Genomic DNA, 13,382 nt, shown 5'->3' with positions numbered 1-13,382 from the left:
CTGTATTACATAAGGCTGCAGTCCTGAATTTTACTTCTGCCTAAGAATTGCAAACTAGTTTCAATTGGTGTAGTAAAGCTTATCTAAAGGACCATCTAAAGTTGTGAAGCAAAGATTTTGTCACATGACATATATGAAACTACATCAATCATCCTCAATAGAAATTATCGTAACAAACATATATATATATATTCCATTAATTGGGACTGAAGTGGGTGTACTTTAAAGGGGACGATTGGTTTAGTGGTTTTAAATTCAGGCCTAATAACCTTGAAGTAGTGAGTGTGAATACAAGGCAGCTACTTTGTACATAATGATTAAAGGTCAGCTCTGTGCCTAGAAGCCCATTAATAGGAACTAAACTATGTGTATTTCTATATATAAATATATATATATATATATACACCTTTATTTTATCAATATAAAGTTCAAAATATTATTGATCACTTCATTATAAAATCAAAATCAAAACTCAAGAGAATTGCTTACCTCTTCTAACACCAATTTGATCCAAGAATGGCCCAGATTGCCTAACTAAAAATGCCAAAAGCTCTGGTACATCGAGCGGTGGAACTTCCTACATCATATATATAAGAAAAGCAGAAGAAAAGAAAACATTCAGCATAGTGTATTATAGATTGTAGGAAACTAGAATCATCAATATATCCAATCTATGACAAATGTCAATCAATCCTAAGGAACAAACATACTACACCACCACATATGAAATTTTGACTATGCCTATTGGTCTGTAATTAAACCTAGGCCTGAGGTTCAGGCATCTACGTACGTGAGATGTTAGAATGTGATAAATACTGCAACATGAAACACATATCAAGGACACAATGGCATGTCAATATCCATTACAAAATGGTGTTTAACACAACCACCTTGATAAAAGAAGAAGAAGAAGAAGAAGAAGAAGAAAAATGGCATTCATGTCCAATACAAACACCACATTGCAAAAAAATTTGTTTTCCCTAAAGAATGAAACACAATGCTAGCCTTTCAGTATGCACAACTACAGCAACATGAACTCCAACAGGACATAACCCTCCCAATTAATGAGTATAAACCACATATCATCCAACTAACAACTCAAACATAGGATGTAAGAAAAGGATTACAATAAACGTTGGAATCATAAGATTCATATTATTGACGGCTGAGAAAACTACTTCCAGTCAACAGTGCTTATATGACTATTACGTCATTGCTGAAACAACTCTCCATTTTTTAGAAAATAAATAAATATAGATATATATTAAATAAAATTCAATATTTTATCTCCTTTTCTTCCCCTAGTGCCTTCAGAAAGAAAATATAGATTATAGACTCAAAAAAAAAAAATTCTAAAAAAATTAACACAATAATGAATGATACATGAAGAGGAGTAGTTCAATACTAACCTTTGAATCAGTTGGGTCCTTGCAAATTGCTTTCTGCAAAATAAATAATTGGGTAACAGATTAATAACGAACATATGAATCCAGCTTGCAATTCTAACGTGAAATGAAAAATAAGTAGATACGCATCAATTACTAACAAAGATAATGATCAGGAAATTCTATCATCTAGAAACAAGTTTATACATTATTACCAAGCATTCACTTCCTATATTGGAATGAATCAAAACACATGTTATAGTTAGCAGCAACATTCGCACTAATCTTATGTTTACGGCCTTCCTTTTAATGAAAAAATGTTTATGCCTTAGCACATAACTAGTTCCTTGCTTACCTTCAATGGACATGGTATGCATAAATATTTGATCCCAAATAATAGCCAGCCTCGAAAGAACATAACAAGAGTACAAGACTGACAATGTATGAAACTTAATAGTCAAAACTACTGCATTTACTGCCATGCCAAAAAATCTCAATTCAAATGATAATGGATCTGCAATGTTGACTTTCAGAAAACAACTAGTTGTGTCTCTCAAAAACGGAAGGAGTGATAAGAGTAGTAAAAACATTTTTACGCAGTTTGAACAGGGTGACAAGAGAAGTAAAAAAATTTTTACGTAGTTTAACTTAAACAGGAAGATCCAACCTTGTGAGATCATTCCCTGTTGAATAAACCATGTTGGGAACTTTTAGAGATGCATACTTAGGTAATATACGTCCCAATGTCCCATATTAACTTGCATGGACCAAGGATGGAAGAATAAACAGCAATCTACAACTTTAAGAAGATCATTTTTTATAGAAAACCGTAAAAGGCAATGAGTCTCATGAAGAGCCAACAAAAAATATACATAGTTTTGTAAATAAGAAAAATCCAAAAGAGCTTCAACAGGGTGCAAACCGGAGTACATGCAGAGAAGCAAAAATGACACAAAAAATATCTTTAGAATTAACCAAAAAAGTCCAATGATTGCAGCAAACCACTATAGGCCACACAAATAAACTGCTTAAAAGAAGGGAAAAAAATGCTTCCATGGTCACAAACACCTCACTCCTTGAAATGAAGTCCTATACCTCTCCTTCCATAGACAACAAAAGAGGCATTAAGGACACACTTCTTAAACTGCATCCTCACTTGCTCACTCTAGACCAGCAACTGGAGTCCAACAACTCTTAACACAAACTTTGGCATAAAACACGCCATCTGACAGAGGCAAAATGTAGCACGGACACGGACACGGGACATGACACGGACACGACACGGACACGACATTCTTACATTGTGCTAATCTAACATGTATCGCCCTTAATACCAGCCATGCTTTGCCGTGGAAAAAATCATCGCAGCCACTCTATGGGAACATTTACTCTGGTGAAAGTTTCCTCCAGTTAAAATGCAAAATGTCATGCTTTTTGGTAACTATACAGTGCCATTCCTAGGGAACAAAATCTACGTATATCCCAAATTTTAGTTGACTTGTATAAATCTTTCTTAGCCAGGCTTAAAATATAACCCTAATAAGCCCTCACCTATAAACAGGGTTTTATTTCACATCTTATGGTCAAACGACTATTGCAGTAACATTTCAAATAAAAAATTAATTTGACAATGCTAAAGATCTAGTGATTCAGATAAAGTGCTAATGCTTCACACTTAAAATGTTGTTTGGCACTTGAATAAGGTCTAGAGGAGATTTAGCCCTCAAAATGGAAAAGAATTTGCTTAGGATTGATAACATAACATGACAGAGATTATGAATTGTTCATTTTATTCAATTAAACCAGTACGAATTTGCTTTATGCCAATCAATTCTACAATCAATATAATAATCAATTAGACACGCAAAAGGATTCCCTTTTTCTTTTCTTTTTTCCTTCTTCCTGTCGAAAATCAAAACGGACAAAAACCACAGGACCCCGTAGCCAACCAATTCACCATTAGTAAGGGAAAAAAAAAAATAGAAACAACCCAACCCTAACCCAGTTCATGTGCCTTAGGTGTTGAATCCTAAAACTTGTTAGCGTGTTTCTTATACCACTGGAAATCGGTGATGTTTGTTCCTGAATGGTTGGTAGAGTATCAAGCATCCATGATACTTTGTGAATTCACCACAAATTAAACACGATCCACCATTGACTAGGAAATCACCAAAACAAACTTAAAATGTATTAATCAATTGATAGTGCAAGTGAATATGGATGCTTCTCTTATTTGACAAATTTATTTTGGTTACAACTAGTTTAATTCTCCTCCCGTACGAAATTGCTGGTCCATTTTAACTATTCCAAACATCCCAAAAAAATCATCTATGTTTTTTTATTTATTCTTTCTTTCAATTTGTAGGGAAAAAAATACATTATTTATTGACCCTACTAAAAGGCATGAATGCTGAAAATTGACAAACAGTTGGGCATGGAACGAGTATTTATAAATGAGATGACTTGAAGACCAATCCCATCCAAAATCCAAGTTAAAACCACCTTAGACTTTGCAAAATCGTTGGCCACTGCTCGAGCCATGAAAATCCCTAGAGACTGCTTCCACTTGAGATCTCAGTTTTTTAATAGATTGGGTGTCTGCTTCCACTTGAGATCTCAGTTTTTTAATAGATGGAAACAAAGTTGATTGAAAACTCACAATTTTCATACAATGGAAGATTTTTTCTTTCAAGCTTGTCCCTTAGCTATCCTTCAAGTCAAAAGTTTTCCTATAAAAAATTGGATATGTTGTGGCTAAGATTTTTCTTTATACTTTTGTTTGGATTTGACTTGCTTTCATATGTATTTTTGCTTCTATGATTTTGTTAAGCAGTCAAGTCACACAAGGAGGGTTCTTTCCATTCTAGTTGCTCCCAATATGTATTATTATTTCTTCTATGATTTTGCTAAGCAAACACAAAGGAGGAATAAAATGATTGATATTTGCTCCCAATAGGTATTATTTCTTCAATTGTGATTTTGAAGGTTGGAGCTAGTCCTCCTAGGCATTTGTACATCAACTTCTCAGCACACCAAAATCCCATCCAATCAATTTCCATTTGATTCAAATTCTTGTTAGCCCTCCAACACATAGGAGTATAATGAGTGATGTTGGCCCTCCAATACTACTAAATCAATGACAGCCTAAGTTTTCTAATCCAAGATTAAATAGTCTGAGAATTCAACCTGACCAGCCTTAAGACAACCAACTTTATTTTGTTCATGTTGTATCTCAAGGGGGAATAATGAAGGAGAATTTTCCTCTTCCTGGTAGATAAAATCCGGAACGAGACACAAGGAGAAATCCCGGGCAAAAATTACATAAGAGGGAAAAAGGCCAAACTATACATCAGCCCATAAGCTAAATTCTTCCGGAAAATCAATCAAGAAACAAAAGAAAGAGATTCCTAATAGTATTTATCAATAGAGAGAGACAGAGAGAGAGAGAGAGAGAGAGAGAGAGAGAGAGATTCCTAATAGTAATCTACGTTATACGGACTCGGGTGCGGGTATCGGGTACGGGTGTGTATCTAAGGGTCGGACACTTTAAAATTAAAAATTAAGGATACGTGGATACGGATCCAAATTAGGATACAGGTATGGAGATACGTCAAATAGTTATTTTTAAATATATTTATTATATGAAGATGAGTTTAAAAAGTTTAAGGAATAACAAATTTTATTAAAAAAATAACAAATAAATAATAAATAAAAATTATAAACATTATTTTAGACATAAAATAAATTATATTATATATGATAAAATAAATTATTTTAATTTTAGACATAAAAGTTATGTTATTTATGATATATTATATTATATAATATTTTTTTGAATAAATAATATTATATAATATGAATAATATTATATTAATATAATTTATATTATATATAATTCAAATTATATTAAAAAGAAAAGTCAGAGACCTATAGAAATAAAAATTGTGTTAGCTTCGCAGAGACGACGGAAGAGGAAGACCTAGAAAATTGGTTGGTAGAGCAATGACTTCGCAGAGACGACGGAAGGGGAAGACGACAAAGAGAGTCCGAGATCGAGCTCAAAGGGGAAGACGACGAAGCACAGTACATCGACTTCGCAGATCGATCAACTTCGCAGATCAAGCTTCGCAGATCGATCAACTTTACAGATCGATCGATGCTCTGCAACCGATTGAAGTCGAAGGCCAGGTTCTCTCCTTGCTCTCTTCTCTTTCGATTCTTCTGCCGTATCCGTTTCTAAGGAGCCGTATCCCGGCCGTATCCCGCACCTGTACCCGTGTCGTGTCGTGTCGACACAGGTACCTTCTAAATTCCAAAGAGTCCATGTAACATAGGTAGAGGGAAAGAAACTTGAGGCAACAGAAGATGGGCAACCCAAAAACACTCATCCACAGGAGCCAAAATACATAAAGAGAGGCTAGGACAACCCTTACAAGGGTCGACTAGGCCAGAAACAGCTCTGTGGGACCTTGGCTGGTTCCGACAGAGACTCAGAGGCAACAAAAGATGGGCAACCCACAAACACTCATCCACAGGAGCCAAAATACATAAAGAGAGGCTAGGACAACCCTCATGAGGGTCGACTAGGCCAGAGGGGCATTCGGCTGAAGTCGAAACAGCTCTATGGGACCTTGGCTGGTTCCGACAGAGACTCAGGGACCAGCGATACAGGATGGGTGGTGATAGGTGATGGCTGGTTGGTGGTAGCGGCTATGTGAGTGACGGTTTTTAGGGTTTTGGCTCTAATACCATATAATTTAAGAGAATACAAAGCTTGAGTGATGATTATGATATCATCACCTTTTATATTAATCAATCAACTATTACAAAAGGAAGCCCTAAGGCACTGATTAAGAAATCACCTTTTATATTGATTGATTGACTGACTGATTAAAGAATCACAATCAATCAATCACAATCACAATCACAATCTAATCTAAATAAGGAAATAAGGAAATATTCTAACAGCTTCTGCTACTATAACACCCCCATCTCAAATCATAACAATTGTTCACTTTGAGCTAGGCCCTCAAGGGTTTAAAGCATGTTGTTACTTGGAAGGAATATGAACTCATTTATATAGCCCAGGAACTTTTCCCACCTAGACGATGTGGGATGGAATGTGATGTACAATAATGAAAGTGAATTCACTTATATAGCATACTTAACCTAAAATAATAACCATATAAAAATTCTTTGACAAGGAGGAGTAAAGCCCTTGGACTTCTGCACGTACTTAAGTCAATAAAGGTGAACACTTTTGCAAGTGTCCCAACAATTGTTGGGCAAGAATGGACATAAGAGCATAGTCAACAAGTATTCATTATTGTCTAAACATCTATTCAACATCAAAATTGCCAAGTGAAAGAAATGTCCTCAATATCATTACCTTCCATTTGGGCAAGTGTACTAATGAAGTTTTACCAGTAAATACACTAGCTATGTACTAAACGGAGAGGAGGGAAAGATGAATCGAGCACTCACAATACCCATAATTACTGTAAAATCCAATGACAAATTAGCAGACGTTAATCAAGTTTTTGAATATTCTACTGAAATCAAACCTTCAAGTAGCAAGGCAAGACATTGTTGATTGCCTAAATTTCAGTTTTCCCATCCTTTCTGGATAGTTCCTAGCATCCTAAATTTCTAGATGAAATAAATGAACATTCACCTTAAACATGCTTTCATATTATGCCAGCCAAACCACATGTTATGAGTATGCTTGAAACAATGGCATTTGGATCCTGTATGCACAGCGACATGCAAATTGTCTTATTATTGACTATATTGACACTTACGATATTTAACTCGCAAAGACAACAATTCTATCAGAAACTTTATTAGTCACATTACTCTCTGGATAATTTCTGATCCAACTGAAGATGAAGCATTTTCCATGTGACTTTTCAATAAAGTAGGTATATAAGAACAACATACAATCATTTATTTATCTGAGCTGCGAACTCCTGTCTCTGTTATTTGTTCATAGCATGTAGTGGACCTCTCTAATAATAACTAAAACAAACATGCAATGTATAACAAGTATTGCAGGCATGCACAGAGTGATCTTGTATGCTCTGTGTAAACTGAAGTCTAAATGCTTCATTAGCATGTTTTTGAACAGATACTTCATTAGCCTGCTTACTAATGCCAAAATTAAGGACATTTTGCATCATCGATACTAAATGTACATCCTGGACAAAACAAATATATAAAGGGAAGGACGTGTCAATAATAGCATCTGTATCAGTAATATAGTAAGTTAGAGCTTCTCGGAGCAGCAATGAACTCACCTAACATTGTTTGGGGTAAGCTCATTGAGTGCTGATTCAATAATGGTTGGGCTGAATTTAGAGGGCAAGGATGACCCCACTAGCCAATCATTAGGAGGATACAACTGCAAAATAATTTCAAACGAACAGTTGATGTCAGCAAAGCAAGTGACTGCTGAAGAAACAACATACAATCACTCAGACTGAGTTTGAACAGGATGAAGATGGGGAAAGAGAACAAAAATTCAACTATTTAATTTCTTGTATTTGTTTAGCAGGAGAAGGGTGGAAAATACAACAAAGTTAAATATCTTATACAACCCACACCAGATTGGCAACTTTGCTTCTAGATTCTTACAAAAAAATACAGTCACTTTTTTCTCTCATTAAAGTAGCCAACTATTGTAACTTTCTCACAAAAAATTAAACCAAATGCAAACGAGAAAATAAATTTTCCTTTCACCTTTTCTTTCACTTCACTATCTATCACTTTTGTTTTCCATCATATTTTTTACTCTAATCAAATGGACCCTCAAGATTCTCATTGAAAAGTTGAAGTGCAAAGCAAGAAGCCAAAGAAAGAGAAGCAGAGAAAAGCTGAACTTCTTAACTACATCTTGTAAAAAAATAAATAAAAAGTGAAAAAAAAAAAAAAAAAGAAGAAGAAGAAGAGAGAATCAAAAACTACACTCAAGTCAATCAAAGAAACGTCTCCAGGAAATATCAAATTAGTAGTGGCTTATCTCCAAAAACCGGCTTTGTATGAATTTTACTTGTCAAAACAAGTCTAAGCTGAGATTGAGCCTAGCTCCTATGCTACTGAACCAAGCTCAAGCTCCTTGTACTTGGCTGGCTTCATCTCATTTACAGTCTAGATGAAGTAGGAACCTTCACCTTCATCTAGCACATGTTAGCATAATAAACTGACTCAGCTTGCTTAATATTCAATGATCCAAACTCATCAAGGCAAGTGGTGGGTTGCTCTTAAATTATCCTCCAACAATGCTTCACTGCAAAAAAGTAGCATCAATCTTTTCCTACTTAAATGGTACAAAGAAAATTCCACATAAAGACTTAAATATATAAATAAAACCATCAAAGCAATCATGGCTTACTAAGCCAAACCAAGCCTTAGCAAGCTCATCAAATAAATTGAATTCTACACCATTTATAAGTGAGCTTGACTTGTGAACTGAAGCTTGTACCCTATACAGCTTTCTGTAAAGAATGCACCTCAGACAATAAAAAACAACAAACATCAGGATAAGAAGAAATTATACCATTCAAAACCAATCAACCACCTCTGAATTCAAATGACAGGACTTTTTTTTTTTTATCCGCAAAAACAGAATTTATTGAATAGATCAAAAAAGAGACAAGGATGAGGCATCCTCTACAAGTAAGAAAACACAGAAAGAAAATGCATCTCCAACAAAACAAAAAATAAAATCCAGAAACAACTCCTAATCCAATAACCACTTGCATATTCATGCCACCGTCATCCATCTAAGAATAATCATGGGGAGAATTTGGCTAACCATGGGCCATGCAACTTTTCAACCCCCAGTTAGCAGATAAGTGGGATCTCAAGGATGAAAAGTTCAAAGGATAAATTATTTATCAAAAAAAAAATTCAAAGGACAAATCAAAAGATGGGCAGCTTATTCATTATTTCATCCTCTTGGAAAGAAGATTAAAAAAAGAAGAAGACTATCAAGACATAGCACAAGGATGGTAACCGAGACTGGTACAACATCCAAAAAAATGAACATTCTGTCGACAAAAGAATTTGAAGAGGGTTGCACATGCTACTTTTATAAGTATGGTGGGAACCGTATGTTAAAAATGAAATTGCAGTTGTCATTTCCTTTTTCCATTGTTATAAAATCCTATTTTCTCATAAAGTTTGTACAAGAGACTATCAGGTTTGAAAGAATTTTGGTCATCATTGAAAAGAATATACAAAATAAAAATAAAGAAGATAATCCAAATTCTTAATTAAAAATCGACACAAAAATAAGAAGAAAAACATCTCCACAAAGGTAAATAGCCTAAAATTGCAATGCTTTCTAATGCAATATCATGCACAAGGATCAAAATTTTGTTGCAGCATGACATTTAAAAAGACTCCGAAAAAGGAATATCTAGTAAACATGCCGCAAATGCAATGGAAATAGCAAAAAAAATTTGAAAGACAGGTGAACACTTGAAGCACAAAAGAAGATTTATTAATGCATATTAAAATAATTTCCAACAGCGCTATTACGGCAAAAGCACACTTAGAACAGTTTCAAAGCTGATATTCTTTTGTACTATAAAATAATCATAGACAAAATATAACATTGTCATATGAACTCAACATTTTAACACAAGTAAAACAATTCAAAATAAAGGTCATAGCAATTAGAAACTAATATTCCAAAAGATCTTCCAGTTATTCTGATATTGGTTCACCTCTTCTCCTTATCTACTTATTCTCAAAGAAATTCGAGAATTTTTTATGCATATGCTTTTGGGTTCTAAAAACTCAACAATAAGGCTAAAAGAATAAAAACCTTTTGTTCTTTTTAGACTATATTGCTGTCAGCAATAAATTCAAAATAATAATAATAATAACCATCCCAAACATTTTACGAGCAGTTTTCAGTTTTTTATGAAAAGTTTACTTTTATGAATATCAGCATTTTGGTTTTGCAACCAAGCTTTATTGTACTAGAAAGCAAAGACATTCAGCTAATTCCATGCAAAGAGAATTTTCATTTCTGTGCAGATAAAATATATTCAAAGAAACTTTGATGTCAAATGCGTTGTCTAATTCCCCTGCTAAAATGAATATAGAGACCATCACTCTGATCCACTATTGCCATATATGACCAAGCTTTGAAACCATACTGTTTAAAGTCTCATTTTCAAAAGAGATACCTACAAAATTAGGGCCACCATTATACAGAAGCTCCAACAACTCAAGGAACTAGACTATCTAAACCAGTAAAGATCTTGTTATTGCCCATAAACTACGCATGATACGAACATGCCGACACAGGAAATTTTCAAAATATCAAGACATAACACATTAGTAATCCAAAAAAGGGATCAATATCAAATGTTTCGACTCCAAAATAAAAACTACACCTCCATTAAAGATTCTCCTGTTGTGCTCCTAGATGCATCACCAAAAACAAATCACTGAAGACTCCGGCCCATTTCTTTCTTCTTCCCTTTTTTTTTTGACAAGTAAATATATTAGAAAGGTGCCAAAAAAAGGAGCACAGTTACCACTTTACACCGGCTATGTTTGATTTCGGTTTGGATTAGGAAGATAAGATACCCCGAATGTGTAAGCCAGGCAAAGGCATTTTAGTCATTCACATGCAAAAGAGTTATCCCCGGTTTAACTATCCCACCCCTAGGACAAAATAATCCCTCATATGTAGGTAAAGGGGTCACGTGGGATTAGCTATTCTGAGCAACTTTTGCAGTACCAAACGTGGGATTATTTACGAAACAACACAAGGATGAGGGAGGAGTCACAAGTCACTACATCTTAGTTGCCAACTTCATATGCAAATGGAAATACAGCATGAGTTACATCAGACAGATCAATAACAAAGGCACATATGCTTCCACAGTCCACCATTAACAGTTGGCCTCTGAAAACTCCCACTAATGAAAGCCAACATAACTTGATCATTCATTTAAGAATGGAAGTCAATGGCTTTCATGGATGAAATAAATAGACTTGGTTATCAAAAAGAGGACAAAGCATGTTGTTCTTCTCATGCAATATATATATATATATATATCAAGCTTTATTTCTCTTGCTAAAAAAATAAAAGAACAGAATTCGATGTACATCATGTACTAAACAAGCTCTCAAATACTTAACACTGATAATTAAACAGCCAAGACATAGATAAAAGATACTTGCAAACTGCCTTCAAACACAAAGAAAGAAAGAAAAAAAAAAAATTCAAAGTGGTGCGAATCAAAGAGGGGCTCACTAACAATGGCATTTTAAAGAGCAGTTCTATTTTCACAAAAATCAATCACAAAAGCCGGCACAACTCTAACATGGTACAAGACCCTATTTGTGGAATTTAATAGGTTCATTTTAGCGAGTCAAAAACTACCCTTCGAATGTTCACAATAATACTAGAAGACAACATTTTTCATTCATGTCATTTTAACTAATACTATGAAACAACACTTTAAACATCAAGATGGTCAACAGAGAAAATTATCAAAGTGAACACAAATTAGACAAAAATAAAAACAAAGATCAAAAGCTTTCCTGATCTGCTGGATGAAATTACCCACATCATAACCCATACAAGTAACAGGGCATAGTATCCATTCTCGTATGCAGAAAATCAAAGCACAATCTAAAAAATAAGAAAATCATAACTAGAAAGGCCTCGAAATAAATAATTTCCTCCGCATAAAAAAGCAGTAATAACACAATGATATGGCTATGCTGCCTAGTATTGTAAGCACAGCACAATTAAAGATCTCCCCAGCTTCAACAGCCAAGTATGAGCCAAAACGTTCAAAGAATCATAGCATATCATTCTTTTGAGATGAAAAACATAAATGTTTCAAGATTCCCAAAAAATTAAAGTACCAGAGAAACACGAAACAAATGCCACTAAAACAGATCAGAATATGAAAGTAATGTGGGTTAAACAATGTATAAACCAAACTAAAAAGAGAACTGCAATGCAATACCACTTTCAAATTAAACAAAGATCATTTCAAAAGATAGAGACATCTAATATGGTGAATCATTCAAAACTAGAGTCATCATGTACATCATGTACTAAACAAGCTCTTAAATAATAATTAAAGAGCCAAGACATAGATAAAAGATATTTGCAAACTGCCTTCAGACACAAAGAAAAAAAGAAAAATAAATAAATAAATCAATGAAAAGGAAACCACAGTGCAATCAATTTCAGAGTTGGGAATTTACGAGATTACCAGAATGTTCTACGAGAATTTCACACAAATTCTACAGATACAAGTTGAGAATTCAAACAACTAAATTTGGCACAATTAATATGTAAATATATAGCACATATTATGTATGTAAAATTACTAACCTTGCCAATTGTGGCGAAAATGGACATGTTCCGTGACCTCCCAAACCCTAGCCGCCGAATCAGACATCCGGGTGGATGCCGCCACAGCAGGAAGAAGCGATTTCCTCCCAATCGTTTTTTTAAATTTTTTTTCCCCTAAACGTCTCTCTCTCCCCTCCCCCATTCCCCCCTCTCTCTCTCTCCCCCTCTCTGTTTCTCTCTCTAGGGTTTCCCTGCCCTCCCATGGCTTCTCACCTCTCTTCTCTGTGCAGGTTTCTCTTCAAATCTCTCTTTCTTCGAAGCCGTTTTGGGAATCTTCAACGTTTATGGAGTGAGAGACATGGTGAATTCACATAATTTGACGGGGGACGATGATGGATCTATCGTTGGGGAGAAGAGAACGGAGAGGACGTTGAATTGGGGGTTCCGTTGCCGAAGAAGGCGAGGAATGGAGGCGGATTGGTTGGGAATGTGAAGAAAGTGGAGGAGGAGGAGGGGTTCTCACTGTCGATTCTAGAGAGAGAGAGAGAAACCCTAACCAAAACTTTTCAGAGAGTTGGGTTCGGGATGTGAGCTTAATCGCAAATGAGGAGAGAGGAGCATAAAAAGATATAGCCGTTGTTGGGTACCAAAAACACACCTCA

General features: G+C 34.9%; 1 protein-coding gene across 4 annotated transcripts in view; it reads right to left on the bottom strand.

Moving 5' to 3' along the window:
• LOC145789023 (rRNA biogenesis protein RRP5-like) overlaps nt 1–13,382 on the bottom strand; it is an 87,554-nt gene extending 74,172 nt beyond the window's left edge. For all 4 annotated transcript variants that reach the window (XM_082898157.1, XM_082898159.1, XM_082898158.1 and 1 more), the window contains exons 1-3: nt 12,760–13,382; nt 1,410–1,442; nt 490–577 (exon numbers count right to left, since the gene is read on the bottom strand). In XM_082898157.1, the coding sequence (XP_082754283.1) occupies nt 490–577; nt 1,410–1,442; nt 12,760–12,786 (148 nt within the window). In that variant the 5' untranslated portion in view covers nt 12,787–13,382. The remainder of the gene's footprint in view (nt 1–489; nt 578–1,409; nt 1,443–12,759) is intronic.

This window comes from Camellia sinensis, chromosome 12 (genome assembly GCF_055761805.1).
Source record: "Camellia sinensis isolate YWXY chromosome 12, ASM5576180v1, whole genome shotgun sequence".
Lineage (NCBI taxonomy): Eukaryota > Viridiplantae > Streptophyta > Magnoliopsida > Ericales > Theaceae > Camellia > Camellia sinensis.
Note: the sequence above shows the minus strand (reverse complement) of the source record. Positions and strands in the feature narration are given on the sequence as shown.